The sequence below is a fragment of the Pelecanus crispus genome, chromosome Z (assembly GCF_030463565.1).
Source record: "Pelecanus crispus isolate bPelCri1 chromosome Z, bPelCri1.pri, whole genome shotgun sequence".
Lineage (NCBI taxonomy): Eukaryota > Metazoa > Chordata > Aves > Pelecaniformes > Pelecanidae > Pelecanus > Pelecanus crispus.
In genome coordinates this window covers 26,467,376-26,490,082 of record NC_134676.1, presented here as the reverse complement: position 1 = coordinate 26,490,082, position 22,707 = coordinate 26,467,376, and the positions used below count along the sequence as shown (strand labels likewise).

The 22,707-nt window shown below is 44.6% G+C and overlaps 1 protein-coding gene across 1 annotated transcript in view; it reads left to right on the top strand.

Annotated features, from left to right (window-relative positions):
• Positions 1 to 12,803, top strand: part of CMYA5 (cardiomyopathy associated 5) — a 48,171-nt gene extending 35,368 nt beyond the window's left edge. The window contains exons 9-13 of the mRNA XM_009493824.2: positions 1,649 to 1,793; positions 9,377 to 9,510; positions 10,285 to 10,384; positions 11,420 to 11,596; positions 12,551 to 12,803. Coding sequence (XP_009492099.2) covers positions 1,649 to 1,793; positions 9,377 to 9,510; positions 10,285 to 10,384; positions 11,420 to 11,596; positions 12,551 to 12,803 — 809 coding nt within the window. The remainder of the gene's footprint in view (positions 1 to 1,648; positions 1,794 to 9,376; positions 9,511 to 10,284; positions 10,385 to 11,419; positions 11,597 to 12,550) is intronic.
• Positions 12,804 to 22,707: the final 9,904 nt, after the last annotated feature.

Below are 22,707 nucleotides of genomic sequence, written 5' to 3'. Positions count from 1 at the left end.
TTTTCTGTGATGGAACGATGCTGAAGGCAGCAAGTATCCCTCTACCCCTCCTCCCCCCGTCCATCTCAAACTGATCTCCAGATGAAGGCTCTTCGCAATCCTAAAGACACAGGAGTGAGTGCACCTTCTTCTGTTGTTCAAAACCTATGTGATTCTCACCCTGTATCTGAGGGACCGAGAAAGAACCTACCCTTTTTGGCTCTTTGCCTCTCATAAGATCACTTATATGAGTGCTGGAATATTACCAAGAAATCAGATACATATTCTAACTGCCGTTAGTTTGTTAAAAAAATCTCCGAAGCACAATAACAGCTTTTTCTGGTATGCTGACTCCATCTACTCTTTAGACAGATAAATTAAAAAAAAAATGCTTGATGCCTTGTGACATACTATTTGCACATGCATAAATGTGGATATGTGTGTCAGTTGCTGAATGCAGGTATTAGGGGGTTTAGCCATTATCTTTTCATTCATTAGAAACAGATGCATTTAAAAACAGATAATAATGAAATATGTCAGAAGAGAATTAAGGGATTATTGCTAAGGGAGCTACACAGATGTATTACCAGATTAGAATCTATCCCACAGATTGTTTCTTCTGCAGAATACCTATATTATCTGTTCCTGTAGCAAAACATCTTAAGTACATCTTAACCTGAACTGTTAACCTCCTGATTTTCACCAAACCAGGAAATCAATATGTACTTGTGGGTGTTTTTCTTTCCTTTTCCATTAATAAAAAATTATTTTTCTAACAGAACAGAATGCATCTGGAACGCTGTTTGCAGTTCTGTAAGATTATCTTGTCATAAAATTGTCTAATTTCTACTTCTGTCCTAGGCCTCCTATTTGGAACCCGACCTCTTCAAAAGCAAAATAACTTTCTATGACCTTTTTTTAATTAATAACCTTTCTTTTAAGGATTGGTATTAAGACTGTTTCTACGAGTCTCAACAACAGGTTGTAAGGTTGGTTTATGTTGCTATTCCCTGGAAAGGGAAAGAGCGAGTGAATACAACTAATCCATTTTCAGCCTGTGATGTTGGATGTGCAATTTCACACAATAGCTTTTGATTACTTGCATTCAGTGCACTATTTTACATTCCGTTTTCTGTCTTGCAGTTGGGCCTGTAGTTCTTAAACTGAGGCTCTAAAAAAGAGAAATTACAGGACCAAATTTTAGCATTGCAAAAATAAACAGGACATAAGCAGAAAGTCAGCATCTCCCCATCAATTCTGCAGCAGCACATTTGTTTCAGATGCAGTTCATGCAGGGACTGCTGAGGACAGGATTGAGGTGATGCGTGGAGAGCTATAAGCAGTACTGCCTTGGTGCTCTGCTCCTTGAAGATTGGCAGCAATGAGGAAAATTTGCTTGAGGAAAGACATAAAAATCTACACGGGCATTCTAAGAATGTGCGGAAATGCACAAATATTCACAGTGACTTTCCCAGTCTGGGTTTTTTTTTCCCCATAATGTAGCCCTCTGCCATTGAAACACAAACAAGCAAAATATCGTTGCTGGATGGGCAGAACTAACTGTCCTGTGGGTTTTTGGGGAGGTGACTCTTCCTTTCCCTTGCAAGCATCCCCTGCCAGCTGCTGGTGCCCTCCTTGCGGTACAGCTAACGTGTCCCTGTGTCCCCAGCGCCCGCTGTCCCTACCATCAAGGCCGAGGACTGCATGGTGTGTTGGGACATGGCCACCGTCCGCTGGCCTGCCTGCTCGGCGTCGGCAGAGTCCTTCACCCTGGAGTACTGCCGACAGCACTCGCCGGAAGGAGAGGGTCTCAGGTCAGTGCGGCGGTCGCAAGCACCACTCGGTCGGATTAGGCAGCTGCTAACGAGCGTCCCCCAGACTGTGTGTTGTTATGCAAGAGATTATTCTGCCTTCAACCACGCAAGGAAGAAATCTGCTTCTGCGTGCTGAGGAACTTACAGGACGGACACTAATCTATGAGATTAGGCTGAGACATAAAAATACTTCCTTTTTATTCTGCTTAACTGGGCAATCCCTTTCATCTGGGGCCAAAACCCTGGAGACGTTGTGCTGTCTGCAAGCAACCAGAAGTTGCATGGCTGTGCTGGCTGGGGAAGCAATCACTGCCCTGCAGCTGCCACAGCCCCGGGCAGGGCACTGGAGGGCGGGTGAGCTCCATGGGAAGGAGCGGGACGGAGGAGCCTGGCCCAGTTTGCTCCTTGCTTTCTGGTGAACAAGACAGGAGCCAGCTCGGGTCATAGAGAGGGTGATATGGGTCCCAGTAACGTTGGTGACCCATCTGCACTGTCTGGATGTGTGGGCAGATCCCTCCCAAAGCACATCCGACTGCAGCACTGCCCGGCTCTGCAGGCATGCCACAGGGGTCAAAGAGCAACCCAAAAAGCAGCTTTGAAATTGGGGGTGGTGTCTGCTTACACCAGACCCTCTCTGGTTTCCCCTGTGCTATGTCTGTGCTGCGTAGAGGAGAGGGTGGGGAGGGACGTAAGCACCACTGAGCCATGAAACCACACACTGTGTTGAAATGTAGAGATTATGTGGTGCTCTGTATGTCCTTGGGGCTTGGGGGGTTTTGTTTGCTTCTTTTTAAAAAATAGAGACAACAATATTCCAGCAAAATACAGTTGCAGAGGTCTGAGAAGCTTTGGGAGGTGGGGGGTGACTTGCCATACGGAGTCCTGTGGAAGAGCCTCAGTCCAGCTGAGTTTGTCTGTCTTCACCTCCCAGGGAGCATGATTAGGGTCTTCACCCACCCGGAGGGCTAGTTCACATGGACTTCATGGAGGTGTGACAGAGAGGGAAGAGCTCCACCCCTTGTAGTCAAGACTAGTTAAGTGGACTAAAGTGTTTACAGGTTTCTAGCAGACAGGTAGGACAGTGAAATAGCGTGCGCCTATGGAAGCGTAAGGAGCTACAAAAGTAGGCTAAAAATTGAAATAAAAAACTTCTGCGGGGTTGGGAGACCTTTTTTTCCATGCAGTACCAGTGTGCTGTGTTACTGCAATCAAGGAGAGGTCTTGCCCAGCTCTCCTGCCTCTCGGAGGGCAGCTGTGACCTGCTCTGTTTCATACATATTTCACGAGGCCATCAGGTCCCTGTCAACCTGCCAAAGTGGCTGTTGGTCAGGGATAATGTAGCTGCTCCCAAAACCTGTGCTGTGTGTTTACCCTTGAGTTTCTTTGCTGTGAACTGGAATTGCCTCTTTTTCTCAAAACCAAACTAGAAAGTGTGCCAGTTTCTGTAATCTGTAAGCAAGGTGTCAATAACACCAAGCAGTTTGCTTGTGTGGTGATAAATGTGGCAAAAAGCTGCCAGAACCAACCCATTCCCTTTCTCAAGAGAGCTGGTGCAAAATGTGACATGTTTATAATTATACTGAGTCACATTTGACTTCTTGGCCTCCCTGTGGGCAGAAGCTGGCCTTTTACTGTGACAAGTGTGAAAAATTCCCACAGGACAAAATAATGAATTTTCTCAGAATTGCTGTAGTTTAAATTTCTGTGTTTGTAGAAGGGCTCTGACCTCTTTTTACAGTGTCAAAGACCATCTTTTACCACGTATTTTCCCTCAAAGCAGTGCCCCTCTTTCCTTTTTCAAAAGCAGCCCCTTGAGGTTAACTTCGAAAGTTTCTACAATAGCGATGATGTTCAGTGATGGAGAATTTTTTTTTTTTTAAGATTTCTGTAAAGCCAAGGAAAAAAGAGCCCACTGGTAGATGGAGCATACTGCCTGTATTGCTCCCATCCAAGGCCCCCAAGGTGCTAGTTAGGACTAGAAATCAATTCCTTATGTAGCTGATACAGTAAGAAGCTGCCTTCTGGAAGTACCTTAGGGAGCTTAGAGTTCCTATGTCAGGTACTTATATCAGGTGGAATAAAACTGTGTCTTTATGCACACCTAGAAGGATTTGGGCCTGGAAATGCTGTAGTTTATTCTGGTTGTATTCCTTGAAAACTTGGAGTTTGTCCTTTGCAGGTTTCCTGAGCAGTACTCATCTTGGGGACCAGCCAAACATGGAGCCCTTTGACAGACAGCCTGTGCCTCTCATGCTTGCAGTGGCCCCACAGTTGAGCAATTTCCCATGTGGGAGTTCAAACACATTTCTCAGCAACCCTGGAAAGTTCATACAACTGCTGCTGGGGGCACAGTGGGAAAGCAGAGGTGGGCAAAGGACATCCAATGGAAGTCCTGGAGAAAACACCATGGTCCCATCCCACAGGGCTGCTTTTACACATGTCATTTTGGGAGCTCATCCAAGGCAAGGGACACTGCCAAGAGAGCAGGTAGGGAGAAATGCCCCCATCAAACAGCCAGAGATGTATGTGGAGCCTCTGGTCTGGGCTGACCCCCTGTAGCCTTCAGCACGCCACAGAATCACAGGATGGTTGAGGTTGGAAGGGTCCTCTGGAAGTCATCTGGTCCGACGCCCTTGCTCAAGCAGGGCCACCTAGAGCCAGTTGCCTCGGTGGCTTTTGAATATCTCCAAGGATGTCCTTTGAGCAGTCCTGGAGCAGTCCTAGATCCCCATGGAGAGAATTTGAAGAATGTCTGGAAATAAATCTTCATAAAAAGTTTCCTTCTAAATACCATTTAAAAAAATCTCTATTTTCTCCTTTGGGTTCTCTTCCCTTGCCAGCTTGCCACCTGAGGGACATGGTTTCATATAAAACCACCTTGAATCTTCTGCAACAATGGGTCCCTGGCCTGCTGCTGTGGTTTTAAAGCTGCTTCCTGGGTTGATTCTGCTTCTAGAATCTTTATGAGGCTTTGAAATGTTTCTTTCAGTTTCCAGAGCTCTGCTATTTTCTTGCTGTTCAGGCTCTTTGTGTTGAGAAGTCAATGGAACTGTGGGTGGAAGATGGAAAACTGTGAGAAATGTAGTCCAGGGATTAGGTGTGTGGGCTGTTCGGATGAAAACCATGTATCACATCATGAGAAATCTGTAAGACTCAGGGAGGCAGAAATTAGTACAGTATACAGAGAGTTCATAAAAGTGGAAGTGACTGAGTGTCATCTGCTCTGCCAATACAAGACCAGCACTGCTAGTGACCAAAATTTTCTGTCTACCCATAGAGCAGGTCTGATGCTGGAAAAAGGAGAGCAAGCCTCCCTCCTGTTGTGTTGCCCACATGACTGTCCTGCCAGGTCAGGAAACAAGGTGTGGAAAATAAGGAATCGTCCTCCCCTATGCCTGTGCTGAGCTTGCCATCTGATATAGCAGCAAGGACCGTTGCAGGTGGTGCCTTGGTGTTCTAAACCCAAAACAGCCACAGCTGGGACAGAAGAGAGGAAAGGAAGCATGTGGCACAGCTGGGAGCAAACTCAGAGCTATTTGTTCTTTATTTTTAGCTTCAAGAGCTTTTTTCCGCCCATGGTACCACCCTTCTCTGTGCTTCTACACTTATCTTGAGAAGCTGGCATGCTTTCAGCTCTAACTCCACATAGGTGGTACCAGCACAGGTCTGGAGGTGCAGTTTCAGTGGGATCTTGGGGGTGGAGATGACAATTACGGCACAGAGGGTGTTCTGAATCACTGTGAGGTGTATCATTTGCTCAGTTCATGCAATATTAAAAAATACCCTCTAGACATTGTTTCCTTGAAATAAATGCGGATGCTGATGAGAGAAACATGCATCAAAACACTGCATCAGATTTCCCTAAACCCAGGAAAATCACAACTTTAACAGACAACAGCTACTATAATATTCCTTGGCAATTTAAAGGTGAAGAAATGTGTAACTACTTTCTGTCCTGCTTTGAATAGCATGTACCTGAAATTTGGAGACTGGATGTTGAGACTTAAACATTCCTCTTAGAGGGATCAGGAGGAGATACTTAAAATACTTAAAATATTTCTTGAATTTCTATGCACTGAATTTTGTATCATGATACCAAGACATTGTGGGGACAGTGCAAAAATGATAACATTTAGGCTAAAGGCTAGGATGCCTCATGCTTTGATAATAACATCATTACAATTCTAATCATCTATAAAGTGGGCAGGTGTATTTAAAGTAGAAAATAGCTGACAGAAAAAATGTTGTAGGTGGATTTTTCTGTCTTTCATGACCAAAATTACACAGTTCAATACTTCAGGTGAGCTTGAGGAAGCTCTAGCTGCAATAGTGGTTACAAGAACTTGGAAATGAAACAGGCTTTCCCCCAACACAGTCAGGATGTATTTTCCCTTCCCTTCTCCTATGCATAACCTATATGCTGTAAGACAAGCAGTAATTGTACCTTCTCCTCATCCTTGCTTTTTTGTCACTGATTGCAGGGTCAGCCTGAAGCATGACAAACTCCAGTGACTGCTGACTAACAGTCTAAACAGAAAGAGAGGTGATAGCAAGGTCTATTTCTTCTTTGCACGCAGCCTATTGTGAGCTTGGAGCTGGCTCAGGGTGTTGTAAATGAAATTCCTGCTTGCTGGCATATTCTGTTCCATTAGTTGGCAGCAGCGGGACTGTTTTTTAAGCCTTAATCATAGCTAAAATTGATGGGCTTTTATTCTTGGGCAGCTTAAAGCTGGCTAAAATAGATTACAAAGCGGAGAATGCTATTTGAAAATCTGATCACTGTTTTACTGACCAGATCTGCTTAAAGTCCAGACTTTTCTGTCTCACTGTTGCAGCTGAAAAGAGGCATGCTATTGCTGTCAGATTTAAACACGTGACCAAATTCTGATTTGGAGAATTTCAGATTTGAAAGAGACCTGAGTCTGAACTGTGATGGCTGACCCTATTCTGCAATTGGTTGGACTCAAACTCTTTTCTGAATACCCAGGCTCTATGATCCAGACTCCAGAATATGAATACCCCAAGTCTACTCATTACACCAGAATGTACCTGTCTGCTTGGATTTAGACACAATTTTGTGTTTTATTAACGAGCCATCAGTTAAATAGCACATAGTGAAAAAGAAGATCTGATTGCTTTGGAAGGACACTGACTTACATGGGATTTTTCCAGAAGACGGAAGAGCGAGCCATACAGAGGGCATCACTGTGCTTAAGACATGTTGATCTACATGTTGCCATAAACAGCTTCCAAAGAATAGCTTAGCGTATCCTCCCTTCATCTCATTTGTAACTCAAATTTTGGCTCAAAACTTGTTTCTACTGGTCTGTGCTTCAGATTCACACCAAAAATGGCAGGATGGTGCTTTTAAGGAACAGACTGGGTGAGACTTTTCTAGGAAGCATGCACAAATTTCTTCAAAGCTTAGGTGCCCACTTCTTTTCCTATGCCTCTGCTTCCATCCACGTTTTCCTTTCTCTCATTTCTTTTATATTTGCCTCCTTGCTCCGTTCCCATCTTGTTTTTTATTTCAATTCATCTTTCCTTTTTCTCTTGTCCCCTATACTGAAATGAGCCTTTTTGCTCATTCAAGTCTAAAGATCTCAGGTTCTCATCAGACAACTCATCAGGTTCCACCTCTTCCCTGAACCTTTCAGCATGAACCGACCAGCCTGCTGAACATCCAGTGCCTTGCTGAAGTGCTCTTGTGGTTGGGGCTTTGGTTAGTCACAACGGTGAAGCAAACCATGCAATTGCTACCATGTTTGGACAACCCACTTCTGTTTACTGCATCAGTTCCAGCTTTAATATAACACATTCCCCAAAGGCAGCATGGCCCTGTGCTGATCACACAAGAGCCCCAAACTCTCTGAAATTCTTTCAAATTGAAAAAAATAGATCACAGGAACACCCAGTGCTTTTTCTCAATGCTTTCAATTGCTTTTAATGACAGCTGTCAGTACAAAATACCTGTTACAAACTAATAAGGATGATGCACCAGTCTTTTCGCAGGATGCCATCCTCCTAGACGCAGAGCTCTATGTGGTGTTTGCAGGAATTTGGTGTATGTAGGGCTGTGAGATTTTACCTTTATGTGATAAATGCAGCAGGGACAGGTGTGTGAAAAATCCTGATGCACAAGCACTGATTATTCTTCAGATTATACTGCTCTCTGGTGGGACATATGCAGAAAAACAGTCACTACAAATTAATAGCAATGATCTGATCTGACTGCTGACTTGCCTGCCTTACCTCCTCTGGGGTCACAGCAATTAGTGTTCGAAAAGGTAATTTGTTTAATCTAGGTCCCCATAGAGACATTACCTGGAGGAGGGAGACCATCCTGGGCTCCACTCTCAAACCCGAGGTGGAAGGGAGAGTGCCTTGCATGCTCTCCAAAGGCACATCTCCTGTTTGTGAGTTTGCTGGAGAGCAGAGCAAGACTCCTGCATTTAGCTCTTCCTCACATTACTGAGGTTAGCGTCTTTCAGCGCAGAGGACAGGGGGGTTATCGCAAAAGACCTGCATTACACTTGAAAATTTAAATACTTACCTTGAAGATTCCTATAAGCATTTCTGGCAGGAAATGATCTAATTTATACAGATAAACAGTCTTTACTTGCAGGTGCAAAATGCAGTGGGTATGTACTGTCTGGCTTTGCCATTATCATAAGAGGCAAAAATTAGGAAAATCAGGATTCAGTGTACGAGAATTTGTTAAGCCAATCTTTCATACTCCTGACAATAGAGAAAATAAAATTGGCATCTTTCTAGCCATCTAAAGGACTTTCACTGGCACTTCAAAGCGCCTGTGAAGCAGATTGAGTGGGTGCTGCTTCTCGCTTTCCTGCAGTGTGTCAAGACATCAGCAGTGGAGGATGTGAGAGCTGGAGCTTTTGAGACACCACAAATGGGAGACTTAGTCAAAGCAGGGCACCGTGCAAAGGCAGTTCCCCTGCTGCTGCCTCTTGCAAAACCAGCCTGTTAGAGTGCACAGCACTGTGAGGGAGACAGCCAAGGCTTTGTTGATGAACAATTTGTGAGCAAGGAGTTCATAACAAGAAGTTCATGGTTTCTGTGTGGTTTCAGATAAGGGTATTCATTCTTTTGGATAAGTACAAACACAACAAGCACATTCACTGTCGTGCAACTGAATTAATTGCAAGAGTTTTTTTTCTTCAGAAGCTTGTTCATTTTGTAATGCAGCCTTTTTACAGGAGGCAGATGAGAATTTGATTCTGTGCCGCTTGCATTTTATGTGATGACTTATGCTGCAAAATGAACATGAAGTGAGCATTACACCAAATGACTGCACTGGGCGAGAAGGTGATACAGGAACAAAGGCCTGAAAATTTGTCAGATGAAGTAAGGAGGATACCTCAAGTAAAATGCCAAAGTTCCTACATAACCTAGTTGTTGTGTGAAAACAGTGTTCGCCTTTCCAATTTGGAGTTTCTCTATGGTGCCTGTTGTTTCAGTAGCCAATGATACTGTTAGGTGGTTTAGCTGTTTGCACAAATTATTCTGTCCTGGTTTGGATATCTGTGTATGTTTTCATGTATGAAAATCTTCCAAATTTGCAGATCTTTTGCTGGTATAAAGAGACCTGAACTGAAAGTATCCCTGGAGCCCAATGTGAACTATTTCTTCTACTTGAGGGCTGTCAACCCATTTGGGACAAGTGAACAAAGCGAAGCAGCTCTCATCTCAACTAAAGGTAGATCACCATTTCTGATGTCAAAACAAAGGGATGGAGGGGCAAAGCAGCCAAAGATGGCATTTTCCTCTGGAAAGCATAACTGAAATTTCCGATACAGGAGTAAGCAAGTTATTGAGATGAAAGGGATTGTATTTTATCTGCTTAAAATTAGCACAGTCAGGGACTACTTCTCTTGGAGTAGGTAGATTTATGTCAGTGTAAAACTGATACAACCTCAGAAGCAAAAACATTTAATTCTGTTAGAGACATTAAATGATTAAATATTCTTCAGGGACCTCAGTTTGCTTGGGTTTGGCAGAGCACATTCTTATAAAAGATGCCACGATCTTTAAAAAACCCCGCAATTAAAACCTTATGGGCTTTGTGTTTCAGGAATGAGGAAGCATGCAGAGCAGTTTTAAAATGTAATGGACAATTTAAACTTTAAGGTTTCCAGATAAATAGTGTTAAATCATGTATGGTTCTTCCAAACCAGCCTCAAAATTGCTATTTTGAAAAAGCAATTGATTGAAAATGTTTCAGCCTTCTTGAATACTGAAGACTTCTTTATCACCTAGCTACATTCCTGAATAATAAACTGCCGTCCCAGTTGGGCACAGCTTGGGAGAGTCCTTGCATTTGCACCCAGTTTTCTGCTGCTCCTACCTGCCAGCAGACACAACTCTGTCCAGCTAAGATGGCAGTAATATTTGCTTAACATTTTATGATTCATCTTGTGTTAACGTTGCCAGTCTCTCAGAACTGGTGTTTCTTTGTCATGAATTGTACCAGGAACTCGATTTCACCTGCTGAGCGACACAGCCCATGCTGCTTTACAAATCTCCTCCAATGCAACAGTGATCTGCCTTCCTGAGAAAGCCAAATTCACTGGGTGAGTAGCAGCATGATGAGTATGACCGCCCTGCGGGGTTCAGGATGGGTCCCTTACTCTTATTTTTGCCTATAGGTAGCTTTCAAATGGCAGTTACTAATTTGGTGGAAGAACTGAATCATTTCAGTCATGTAGCCCCTGGATGTTGTGTAATTGACCCCCCTTTCAAGCACTGCAATATCTCGACAAAGGCAGTAGCAGTATTGATATAGCTTGCTGGGAGTTCAGTGGTGCACTGAGGAACCTCCAGAACATCAAAGGCAGTGGTCCCTACTGGGACTGCTGGGCTTGCCTCCGTCCATGATCACTGCTTAATCCTTCAGAGCACTTCAGTCTCAAAGCAACTTGTTGCTTCCCTGAGAACGCCAGGTTTGTGGGCTTACTTGCGAAAATATTGTGGGTAGAGGTAATCCATCCTTTTACTTTGCTTGTCTACTGAGGGCATTATTGGTAACGTTTTCCAAAGCATCTGTGGCTTTGGAGAACTAGGAAGTGCTCATGAGATATGTTAGAACAGTTGTACCAGGCTAGCTCCATCCATTGCAAACATGATTTATACTGATATCAGTCCCATCACAAGTCCACTTGTACAAGTTGTGCCATACTGATATGACTTCTTAAAAGATAATGAGGTATTACTGGTTTAAGCAATTTTTTTTTACTGTTAACAGCTGAATGCACACAAGATGTTTGTCAGTGTGTCTGCTTAAAAGAGTCATGCTTTCTAGTTTGAAAAAGCCTGCTAAATTTGAGGTCTTTTTTGCCTCTCAAGTCACCTTTTCCAACTTTTGTTAGCTTCATATAATTTTGGGTAAAGTTGCATAGTTTTTAGTCCTCAAGATGAGTCCATCTCAGTGCAAAGAAGAAATGACTCTCAGTAACGACATTCAAATCTTTGATAAAACCCTGCAGTTAGAAGAACAGAGTGCAATCCATTGGTAATTTCAGATGCAGCTGCATGACGTGACTATAAGTATGACAATATGCTTGGTCTACCACCACACTCACTTTAGTGTACACCTCTTCCACAAACAGGTTTCCTTCAGTCCTGGGTGAACTGCTGCCTGCTCGGGGATGTCATTACTGGGAAACTGTTGTCTCTGCCTGCAGAAGCTACAGAATTGGGATTTGCTATGAGGCAACATCACAGAGCAGCATCCTGGGGCTGAGTGATACCTCCTGGTGCATGCGGTGCTGTCCTACACAAACCAGGTAAGGCTGAGTCTGTCTAGCTGCTTCGGAAGTCCTTCACATAAATAAAGCTGGCCAGCTTCAAGAATCATGAGAGCAGGAAGGACCTGTCTGCTTTCTTTCTGCAAATTTGAGTAATAAGAAAAGAACAACTACAAAGGAACTTAGGCTTCCTCTTAATTAAAAAAATCTTATAAAGCACCTTAAAAAATAAAATTAATCTCAAACAGACCGATTTACTGCCCTTCACCCAGCCAGTGAATAAAACTTAAAAAAGTCATTTGCCACTGCTTTGTCACTCCAGGCTTATATCCTGAACTACTTCACAAAATCCCAGCAAGTGTATTTATTTCCATAAATGCAGTCTTCTTAGAATCTATATCTATCTGCAGGAGCCATCAAGCTTCCATAGGGAATGCTTTCTCCTGCCTTGTTCTCCATAGTGACAGGCACTCACGTGCCACTGTGGCAGGACTGCCAGGTACCGGGGTAGTCTTCAGCTGGCCAGTGCCAGGCTGCTTGGAGGTTTGTAAGGCATAACCAGGTTAATGGGGTAAAGGTGCTCTTGACCTAAACAAGTGTGCTTTTTTAGTGTGAAATCATACAGATGCGTGAACATAACTACCTAAATGAAACATCTGAGATGCAAAGGGTTTTGCCAAAGCAGAGCTCATGCTTAAATCCCCACAAAGGCATGTAATAAGAAAGATATAGATGAATACGATTACAGCAAGTCTGCTTTTACCCTGAGAGTCCAAAGATGCCAAGTGAAAGGGCTCATCAGCATGTCAGGCAGGGCTCTGAAGCATTGCCACATTCGCTTTCTGACATACTACGTACTGAGCAAAATGCTGTTGCCATGTGATACACTGCTGTATGCAGCCACCTGTTAATAGGTGGGAATTAAGTGGTAGGTTATTTCTGGAAAATCACCATGAGAAGGCTCACTGTGTTCTGGTTCCCATTTTCCTGCAGCTTTCTTTACAGATTTCTTCACACTGGTGTGATGAGCGATGTCCGTGTGACAGAACACCCAGCCAGGATTGGCATCCTGTTGGATTACAATAGTGGCAGACTGTTGTTCTTCAATGCAGAGAGAGGACTGGTGCTGTTCGCCATCAGGCACAAATTCACTGATGCTGCTCACCCAGCCTTTGCCCTGGAGAAGGCTGGAGTGCTTACCCTGCGCACGGGTATGGAGCTGCCGGAGTTTGTGAAGCACAGCTAATCCCCTGCTTCGCACTCTCGGGAAAACTGACAATTCTAGTGTCAGGGGACAGGGAGGGGAAAAGGGGTGTCAGGAGGGATGTCTAGTCTTCACTGATGAATGCCACGCACACAGCTCTCCCCCACATCATCAGTAATTGTAGTTAGTGCTCAGCCACATAATCACCCTGAGCCTGGAAAGAAAATTGACTCCTTCAGGTAGAGTGTGCACCTAGCGATATACACAGCAGTACTTTTGAGGGGAAAAAAAGTTTTGTTAGATATGAATATTAAGAGGGGGGGGAAATGTACTTTCCCTGTGAAAATAATGACAGTGCTAGCTGTGTATTTAAAGTTGATGATGAGCCTGTGTATAAAATAAATGCATCTCTCACTGCAATACATGAAAGCCATCATTTTATCATTTGCCAGGACAGTCGGAGCCCGAATCCAAGATGACATGTTTGAAAAATGTGCAAAAGTTTCAACAACAAGCATTCTGCAGGTTAATACATCCTGTGCCATTGTTTGCCAAGTCTTCCATTTAAATGCACAAATTAAGAAAACGTGGAAACTTAGATATCTACGCATTTCCAAAATGAGTGAGTCCCAGACTAGTCTTCATATCATTCATGTAAAGTTTGAGTATGCAACACCTACCTACCCTGCTTGCAGCAAACTAAGACAGCTACCTGACTCTGTCAGTAAATATCTGTACCTGTAAATAGGTACTCATGAAACACATGTATGAGGAAACTTGATAGTAGTGGTAAAAGTCTTCCCTATGTTTTTTATCCTCAATTTGTGGGCTAGGTGGTTTAATGGTGAAGGGAAGGTTGCCACCTGGGAGCTTAGAGAAGAGTCAAATTGCCAGCGACCTGCTTGTGGATCACCCCTTTTCCATCACTGCTTTTTACCTTCGCACTTACCAATTTGATGCTGCTGATTTCAGGCTAAAAATGGCCGGTGCCAGCAGAGGAGTAGGATGCTGATTTTCCCCCTTGGCTTTTTCAAACCGTTTTTCCAAGCACTTCACACTTCGGTGGTATGGCTGTCTTCTTGTCTGCCCCAAGGGCTGAATGCACGAGTGCCAGTGGTGTCGAACTCCAGTGAAGGCGGGGGTGAAATTAATCTTAAGGCAGGCGGGCAATGCTTTTCATGCTGTGCCTGCTCTGGAGATTTCTGCCGCAGGGGACTACACTGCCAGACTAATTTCTGAGCTCAGCTGAAGAGCTGTAGTCCCCAAAGTAAAGCAGATTTCAGGAGTCTAACAGAGAGGGTTTGCTTCTGAAGAGAGGACTTAAATGAGTTACAGGGAGGCTTCTGCTTTTTATGCTCAGAGGAGGTGCATGCTGCTGCTGTTTTATTTATGATTTAACACCACCAAGGCATGTGCTTGCTGATCTAGCCTACTGTATGCTTGGTGTCCCAGAGGACCCACACTCCACACTGTCATAGCAGGCTCAGGCAGGATGGTTGAAGCAAGATAAACAAGATCCTGTGACCATTTATTTTAAGCCAGAGCTCTTTTTGGCATTTCAATTAAAGAGTGCTAGTTCTGAGCCCCTGCCGGGGAGAGAGGGGAATGAAAAAGAAAAGGTAGTGCCCTGTTGTCTCAAGCAAGTGTTTTGTAGAGGTGTGCAGAATGGTGAGAGAAAGGTCCAGGATTAATTGGGAAAGAAAGACAGAAAGGGTATTGAGGGTAGCATTATTGTGAAGGCTGAAGAGGAGGAGGCAGAAGGCAGGCTGGAAACTCGCACAGAGCAGATGGTGATAAACCAAGAGGCAGGTCAGTGGTGTTGGCAGGGTGCTTAACTCAGGTTCCTGCAGCCCCTGAGCTTGCCAGAGGTTTGGCTTAACATGGTGCTTTGAACCAAACCTGAAAAATCCCAGCTTTGGGGTGATTTTACCTGCATTCTCCTCACCCTGGTCACTGCTGTCCCAAGAGTGGGATTGCGTCATGGACACCAACGTGGTGTATTGCCAAGGGGACAGCCAGCGAGAAGGAGAGCAAAATGACATGAAATTATTTGGGTGTCTTTTTGAATAAAGGCAAGAAGCAATTGCCTTGTTGAAGGTAACTGCATATTAGTAAATAGCAGTTTTAACGTGACAAGCGAAAGCCTCGTCTATTGCGCTGCATTGTTACTCAGGTACTACTGCAACATTTGAGCTTGGAAAAATGTTTTTCTTGGAGGCACCTCATTCTTAGAAATATTTGGTTCAATTTGAAAAACTGCCTGACTCTCTTCTCTTGCTAATTTTTGTATGAGGTTCAGCTTTTAGATTGGGCAGTATCAAAAAGTCTATTTACTGTTTATGTGAAAGCTGGATAAATTATTTTAAATTGAAAATGTCACTCAAGGAGCCTAAACAGTACTGATTTGAATGCCTAAATCTGGTCTGCATTAATCTATGCCAGATGAAGAAATGCCTACAGAGAGTATCTGGTTCAGAAAGATGGAACAAAGTGCACACTAAACAAAAAACAATATACAAGAGTTAAGATTCAGTATAGGGAGAAAATTCATATTATTGAGGAAAGCAGATCCTGAGAGCCACAGATAAGCCACAAATAAGCTGTTAGTACTTATAATACATGGTGCAAACTCTCCTGTCCTTGGAAAGCCTAGAGGTACATCTGCTGTGATCTTTTACTTGCCTGATGGGCACAAAGTGGCACTAAGTTCAGGAATTCATTTTCCAGAAGGTAACTGTCCATAGACACTTACATGTACAGTGCAGTCCATATAACACTGCATTCAGATGAATTGAAATTTTGAGGCTTGTTGCATCCATTTTTTTCTGGCCATTGTAGTTTGTAGCAATATACTAGAAGAGAAAGACAAAAAACTCCCAGTCACTGTATTTTTCTTGCACTTGATGAGTTTAGCATTTAGAAATACCTTGAAAACAGCATGACTTATTTTTCAGCAAAGGATATTAGTTATCTTGGCTGACAGTAACTAAGACTTTGTGCAAATGCTGACAGGGTTGTGTGATATTGTACACAGTCTGATCATCATTCCATGCCTAGAATTACATAGAAATACATTTTAAGAGTTACACAAAGAACTGTAAAAGAGATCACCAGTAATTTTGGGGTTTATTTTCATCCTGAAAGTACAAAACCTGATGCCTAACACTGTAAATATTGTTAATAAATATCTGGACTGATCTGAAATACATTGCATTAAAAGCAAAACGATTTCTTTTCACTTCAGCAGGTTTTAGATTAGGCTTGTAAACCCTTGCGCACTGAGATCAGAATATAGGCCTGACTGGAAGAAGAGAAACATTAATTTCTACTGTCAAAACAGCGCTGAACTGGAATATTGCTACTATCAGTAGTATTGATCCACAAACCTTGCTTAGGTCTTTCTGCTCCAGAGAGAGTTTAATGCTTCCATGCAATGTCAGGCACAGGAACTTGGCAATGCATCTGCAAACTGCAGTACTTGCATGCAGGCACAACTTTGCTCTTCCTCTAGCTCTTTTTAAAAAGGGGAATGTCACTGAAACTTAACTGTTTGTATTGAAAATGGTCTAGTGATGCTTTATTTTAGAAATAGGTATATTAAAAACCTCCCTCTCCCCGCTACTATAGTGGAACTTAATTACATGTTATCACTAAGCCTGTTATAAGACATAGACCCGGTATGGCATAATAGCAATGAACTGTTGCTAAATCCACAGTACTGTGATATTTTCTGTGATATACATGTGAAATATGATGCCTTTTAGCACTGCAGTGTTTTGAGTAGGTATGTAAAGATATATTTAATGGAATCTGTGGAACGGAATAATATGAATTTATCATCTTTTGGAATCATCCTCATTTCAGGATAATAGATAGGACCTCTGCCATGTTGAGGTTTAAATTGGATTTGAAAAATCACATTCTGTGGTGGAATCATGATTACATTACTGTCATTTTGCTGATGGATTTACTAGCTATCAAGAAGCTTCAGTATGCTCAAGATAGTCACACAACCAGCAAGGAAGTGAGAGCATGTTTTCCACTTCCAGCCACATGCTGTGGAAGGGAGATTGAACTAGAAAAGTGCCTTCATATTTCATGTTGAGTTTGTCCAATTTTCTACCACAGTGGAAAGTAGCATTTGCTGACCAGAGACGACTCTGCAGTGCACTTCCTACAGGAGCACAACCCAGAAGGAAATGGAGCAGATGTCCACCCCAGACCTGCAATGATTTTGTCAACAGTTAGAAAATGCACCATTTCAAGTGCAGTTCCATCTGTGCAGAAATGACAGCTTCCTTTTCAGGACTTGTATTACAGAGACGCTGTCTTTCTAAATCATATTCTTCTCAATCCTGAAGAAACAGTGCTGCAAGCAGAGATGGAAGTCATCAATAGCTTGTCATACACCATTAAGGCAGTGGTCAGCTGAATTCCAGCTGCCAGACTGTTGCCACGCTACTGAGGAGTGAGGAATGGGGAGCTGGACCCCAGCCAGAACAGGTACAGGAGAGAACTGGCTTCTGCTGAGTAGGCAAGAAGCCAGTGTGGCTTTTAATGCTGGGGCTGGCAAAAGGAGACGTTCATCTGAGCATCCCTTTATATACCCCAGCCTTCTGAGGCTGTACAAGTCTATCTCACATCATTTCATGAGCCTGGCTCGGAAGGCATATTCTCCACAAAGACAAGAACATTTTGAAGTAAAATTAACAGAGATTATTTTACCTAATGCTGTAATTGTGTTTTAGATATGTGTCTGTCTGCTTCCTGCTATCTTTTTTAAAAAAAGAAAATTACTGGAAAATGATACTTGTAGAATGAAGCACAGCCATTAGCAGGGGGGGAAAAAAAAAGTAACAAACACAAATAAACCTTGAATACTTTGTAATAAGGGAGGGAGCTTTACATGCTACTCCAACACATCCAACGCTGTTGGTGTCCCACACTGGCTACTGGTATCATTCTCTCTATCCATGAAGGTTTTTTTGGCCTGAAACACATATTAATAAAAATATTATATGCAAGATGTGCAACTAGCAGTAAAGAACTATTAAATAGTAATAGTAAATAACTATTAAATGACTGCCAGTGCTTAGGAAGTAATCTGTATCGGTATTTAGTGTACCAAGTCAGGGCTGTCCTTTCAAAGCAAAGAATGTGTGTTGAGGTAGGTAAAGAGTTTTCTCTGGTTCAGTCGCAGCAGAATTACACAGGAACACATACGAATAGCCTGCCCAGGTACAGAAAGGGCATTAGTCTCTAGAGTATAAAAGCAGATTTTGGAAGTTAAACTGAGGCATTTCTTTGTGATTAAAAAAAAACCCCAAAAGCCTATTGTGTCTCTGAGCCCAAGTGTAAAATTGCATTTTTTTGCTCAGGGCCATATATTTCTGTACATGCTTCTCCAGCAGAAGCTGATGCTACATTCTGTGATTGCAATGCTGTGAGACTCCGTTTTGCTGCATGGCACTGCAGTTATTGTTGCACACGTTCGGCAAGTTCAGTAGAGCCTGAATAAGTTGGGCTTGCTGATCACATGTGACACATTCGGAGAATTAAAGAGCAATAAATCAGACAGTTCCTTGAAACATGGGATTCCCAGGACACCTGCATATTCATGGGGGAAAAATGCCATGAGCTTTTCTTGCAGTTATTCTTCCATGGCTGCAGGACCCTGGAAATCCCCATGGAAGAAGCATGGCTGTTAGAGTGCATCAGAACAGTGTTCTGCTGCAAGAAACGTTCATGCTGGAAGGGCTTACTTTGGGCCTTTATCATGCCTGAGGTACCTCTTCTGCTTGAGTTAACAGGATAAAGGTAGGGAGGTCACATTCAATTTAACACGGGGGGAAAAAAGTCCTCTTTCCTGATCCGTTGTAAGGAAGCATTTGTTGTTCTGCTACTAAAAGCTTGCTTTCCAACTGCTTTGTAGTGTATTCCTCATCTTTAAAAAAGGCAGGATCTCTGCTAACATCAAAATGAGTTACAGGAAATCCCAAGCAGTTATACAGAGCTCTGTCTTCGTCATCACATTTACATTGCTGTTTTTCAAACAAGACCAGAAATAATTTAAGATCTTCACATTAGTGAAACTCTTCCCTTAATTAATATAGTTTTGATCTTGAGTTAAACAAGTTGGCTTTAACTTTCCAAGCTTAAAATAGTTATCTGCCTTTTATAGCTAAGTATTTCTGGTTTTAGGTGGTACACATGCTCTGCTCATATACCATCTTGAAACTGCAAGGCAGCTCTATCATCTGCAGTGCAGTGGTTATGGAGGACATTAAAGATTATGGGGTAACGGGTTGAAGGAAAAGGCTGTAACCCTCAAGAGGTTACTAACAAAACAGCAGATCCATGACCAGCACCACCCATGTGTAGCCAGCAGGATGTTAGCATAGGGAAGCAAAAGCTTGGAGATGTTACAGAGTCGTAACCCAAGGGAGAGGTGAATGCTGACTTTTACTGCACAAAGAAAGGAGCAAATAGGCAAGAGAGATATGTTGGATGTTAGGACCAAGGGCTTATTTTTGTCAACCTGTAACAGATATGTAACAGGACATCTAAGTCCTCTTTTTAATGTACAGTTAATTAGACTGCACGTGAACCCAATGGATTGCACGTGTATACATTGTAAAAACGGAAGTTATGTCAGGCTTGTGGCACTGAAATGAATCCAGAGTGATAGTTCCCACACTATGGCTTGATGTAGTCTGGTTCCTTGGATACTCCCCGCAGCTGAGAGCTGTGGAACAGCCATCCTCGATTCACCACCTGCTTCAGCTGAGGCTCCCAGTCTGGTTTGTAGACAAAGGAGAATGAAACCGCAGAAATGAGGCTAGCAGTGAGAAGACAGGCAGATGCTGCCAGCAGGGCGAGCTTCCACAGGACTGCCACCAAGGGGGCTGCCGGGAAGGACCCTGATGCTGGAGTGCAGTTTCACTTTCTTAGCCCTGCAGAGGTGCAGCAGAGTAAACTGCTAAATCACCCCTCTGAGCCCCAGGCTTCTACACTTAGGGGAGCAAAAAAACCAGGAGTGACAGAATGGCAAGTTTCAAATCAGGTGGCAGAAAGAGTACAGAACATGCTGGCATGTGAAACAGTTGGTCTTCACAAAGCAACAACTCCTAATCGCAGCTGAGAATGTGTGACGTGCACTCAACTTACAGCAATTTCACAGCTATACATCTCTTGCTGTAATTCTGGAAGAGTGCAATTAATTGTTCTGCAAGTCTCCCTGAAATTTGCACAGTCCAGCTTTGGAAAATAGGCAATTTGTTAAAATGAAAAACTCCTTTATAAGGAAATTCTTGACTTGCTGTGTGCAACTGGCACTCTGTAATCCCTTCTATGAGCTTCCCCATTCTCTCCAAGGTGGGGAAGGTGCTTGTACCATGGATCCAGGCCAGCTCTGGTACAACACCAGTATATATGGTATATCATCCCTCCAGAATGACACCTGCTTGGCTAGCAAAGACTTGGGTTAGCTCACCAGTGTGGTAAGCATACTAACAGTCACCCAACAGCTTGTTCAATCTTACCTGCCTCTCATAGATTAGCCACTACATGATTGCTTTTTACTTTTAAAATATTCATACTTCGCTTGCAGCATCCTTGCACCCACCAAAACTAACATCTACAACAAATAACATCTACAAGCAAGCAAACTAGCAGCCATAGCAAGTATTACATTTTCTCTCTCATTTCTCCTGCAGCCTGTAATGACAGCACTGATTTCTGTTTTTGCAAGTGTCTAATTCAGTGACTGCAGCAGTGTGAGAAGCACTCTCTCCTACTTAAGTCTGCAAAGTATGCATGTGTGGGAGTACATCATGCAACGCTTCACAAGAAGGACTGAAAATTTTTTAAGACACTGTTTTCCCTGATCTCACTCCTGGAATGACCCTGGTGCCCCCGACGAGTATTTGGGCAGTTTTATGCCAGCACGCGAGTTCTTGTAACTGAGCTTGAGGGGAGAGGAAGAGTATTTAATTTTCAGAAAATGGGCTGTGTAGAACTTCCCAGGAGAACAGCAGAAGGCAGGGTAATGTTTCTAAGCCACATTAATTCCGGGTTACTCAGTAACTCGAATGAAATGTGTCTATATCTGTCATTACATGTGCAGCTTTGGAAAACAGTGCCATTCCCTCTTGAATCCTGAAGATCTACCAATCTAAAAGCTCCATCACCTGAATCACAGAATTACAGAATGGTTGAGGTTGGCAGGGACCTCTGCAGGTCATCTTGTGAAACCCGCCCCCCCCACCCCCCCCAGCTCAAGCAGGTCCACCTACAGCTGGTTGCGCAGGACAATGTCCAGGTAGATTCTGAAAAATCTTCAAGGATGGAGATTGCACCAGTTCTGTGAGCAACTGGTGCCATTGCTCCATCACCCTCGAGGTAAAAAGTGTTTCCTGCCTCCCAGCCGCAGCCACGGTGTTTGGGACCGGAGGACTCGGGCTGCTGTTGTAGAGGAACATCAGAGAAAGGCTCGGAGGGCTGTGACTGGAGGGTAACAGGGGCCACTGGAGTGCAGAGGTGCCGGCAGGAGGCCCCAGCAGGGACAGGGCTGTCGGCATGGCCTCTGTCTACAGCACCCCGCTGTCGTCAGGACAGGCGGCCTGGCTGATGGCCAAGGGGCTTGGGCAGCCTTGCCCTGGTGCGTTGAAGGGGAAGGTGTGGAGTGTGTGAGAGAAAGGAGCTCTGCTGCAGCATTACGTTTAAGAAGTTCACAACACACTCCAAGAAATTATGCCCTTTTGCTTTCCTACATTGTTGCGACCCTGCTGGAAAGCATGCCCTGCAGTGGCTTTTGCTTTGGTTTTGAAAGAACCACACCCAAAAAAAGCTTCTGCATCTTTATTTGATACCCATGAAATCAAGCAGCCGCGCTCTCAGCGCCAGCAGGTCGTAGCGGAGGGTGGGTCCGTCCACGGGGCTGGCCAGGCGCTCCCCTGCAGCCTGCTGGGCGGAGGTGTTGGAGGAGCCTGGAGCTGCATCACCCCGCACCCCTCGGTGCCTCCCCGCAGCTCCCCTTCTCCCAGCTGCGGGCTCGTTGTTGGTGGGCCTTGGGCGCAGGCGGTAGTGCCGCCGTGGGGATCTGCTGCTCACCCGCTCCCTGGCCGCGGTCCTCTGCCGGCGGGCGGACGAGCCAGCCACGTACTCCTGGTAGCCATCATCCACCCTCACCGTGTGCAGGACACGGTCGAAAGGCTGCCTGCAGAGCGGGCACGCAGCTCTCGTGGCAGCCCACCGCCAGATGCAGCCGAAGCAGAAGGTGTGGAAGCATCCGTCGACGTAGGCTGCGTTGTCGATCTCTCCCAGGCAGACGGAGCACAGGTCGTCTGCCACAGCCTCCCACCGCTCTGCCTGCTGCAGCTGGCTGGCGGCGGCCGCCGTGGCAGAGCCGCTCTGCTCCGGAGCCTCCTCAGCACCCGATGCCATGTCCTGCCAAGAGAGATCTTCAGTGTTTTCCTGGCGCTAGGAACAGAAAAGCAAAGCAAGCCCCGGAAAGCAGTGGGAGAGGGGAGGCAAGGGCCCCCCAGAGGGTCTCCTTGCGGGCTGAAAAGTGGCAGCAGAAGCAGCCCCGTGGGACAGCCAGCCCCAAGGACTGCCCTCCACACCTGCCTGACCCCTCAGCTCCCCCCAGGGACACTGCCCACAGTCCCAGACCGCACACCACCTCCCCTCCCCCCAGACAACCAGCACGACTCCAGCGAGCACAGGTACCTGAAGGAGGCGGTCAGGGAAGGCAGAGAAACAGGCTGGGAGCCTCCAGCGGTGCCCACAGCCACAGCACAGCTGTCCTGCAGGACCTGCAGCATCCCCGGCAGTCAAGGCTCTGCACAAAGGCAGCACTCCAGGTGGAGGTCCTCAGTTCTGATGGACCACCGGTACCCAGGTCATTTTCTGTGTAGCTGCTTTCCAGTTAGTCAGTCCCCAGCAT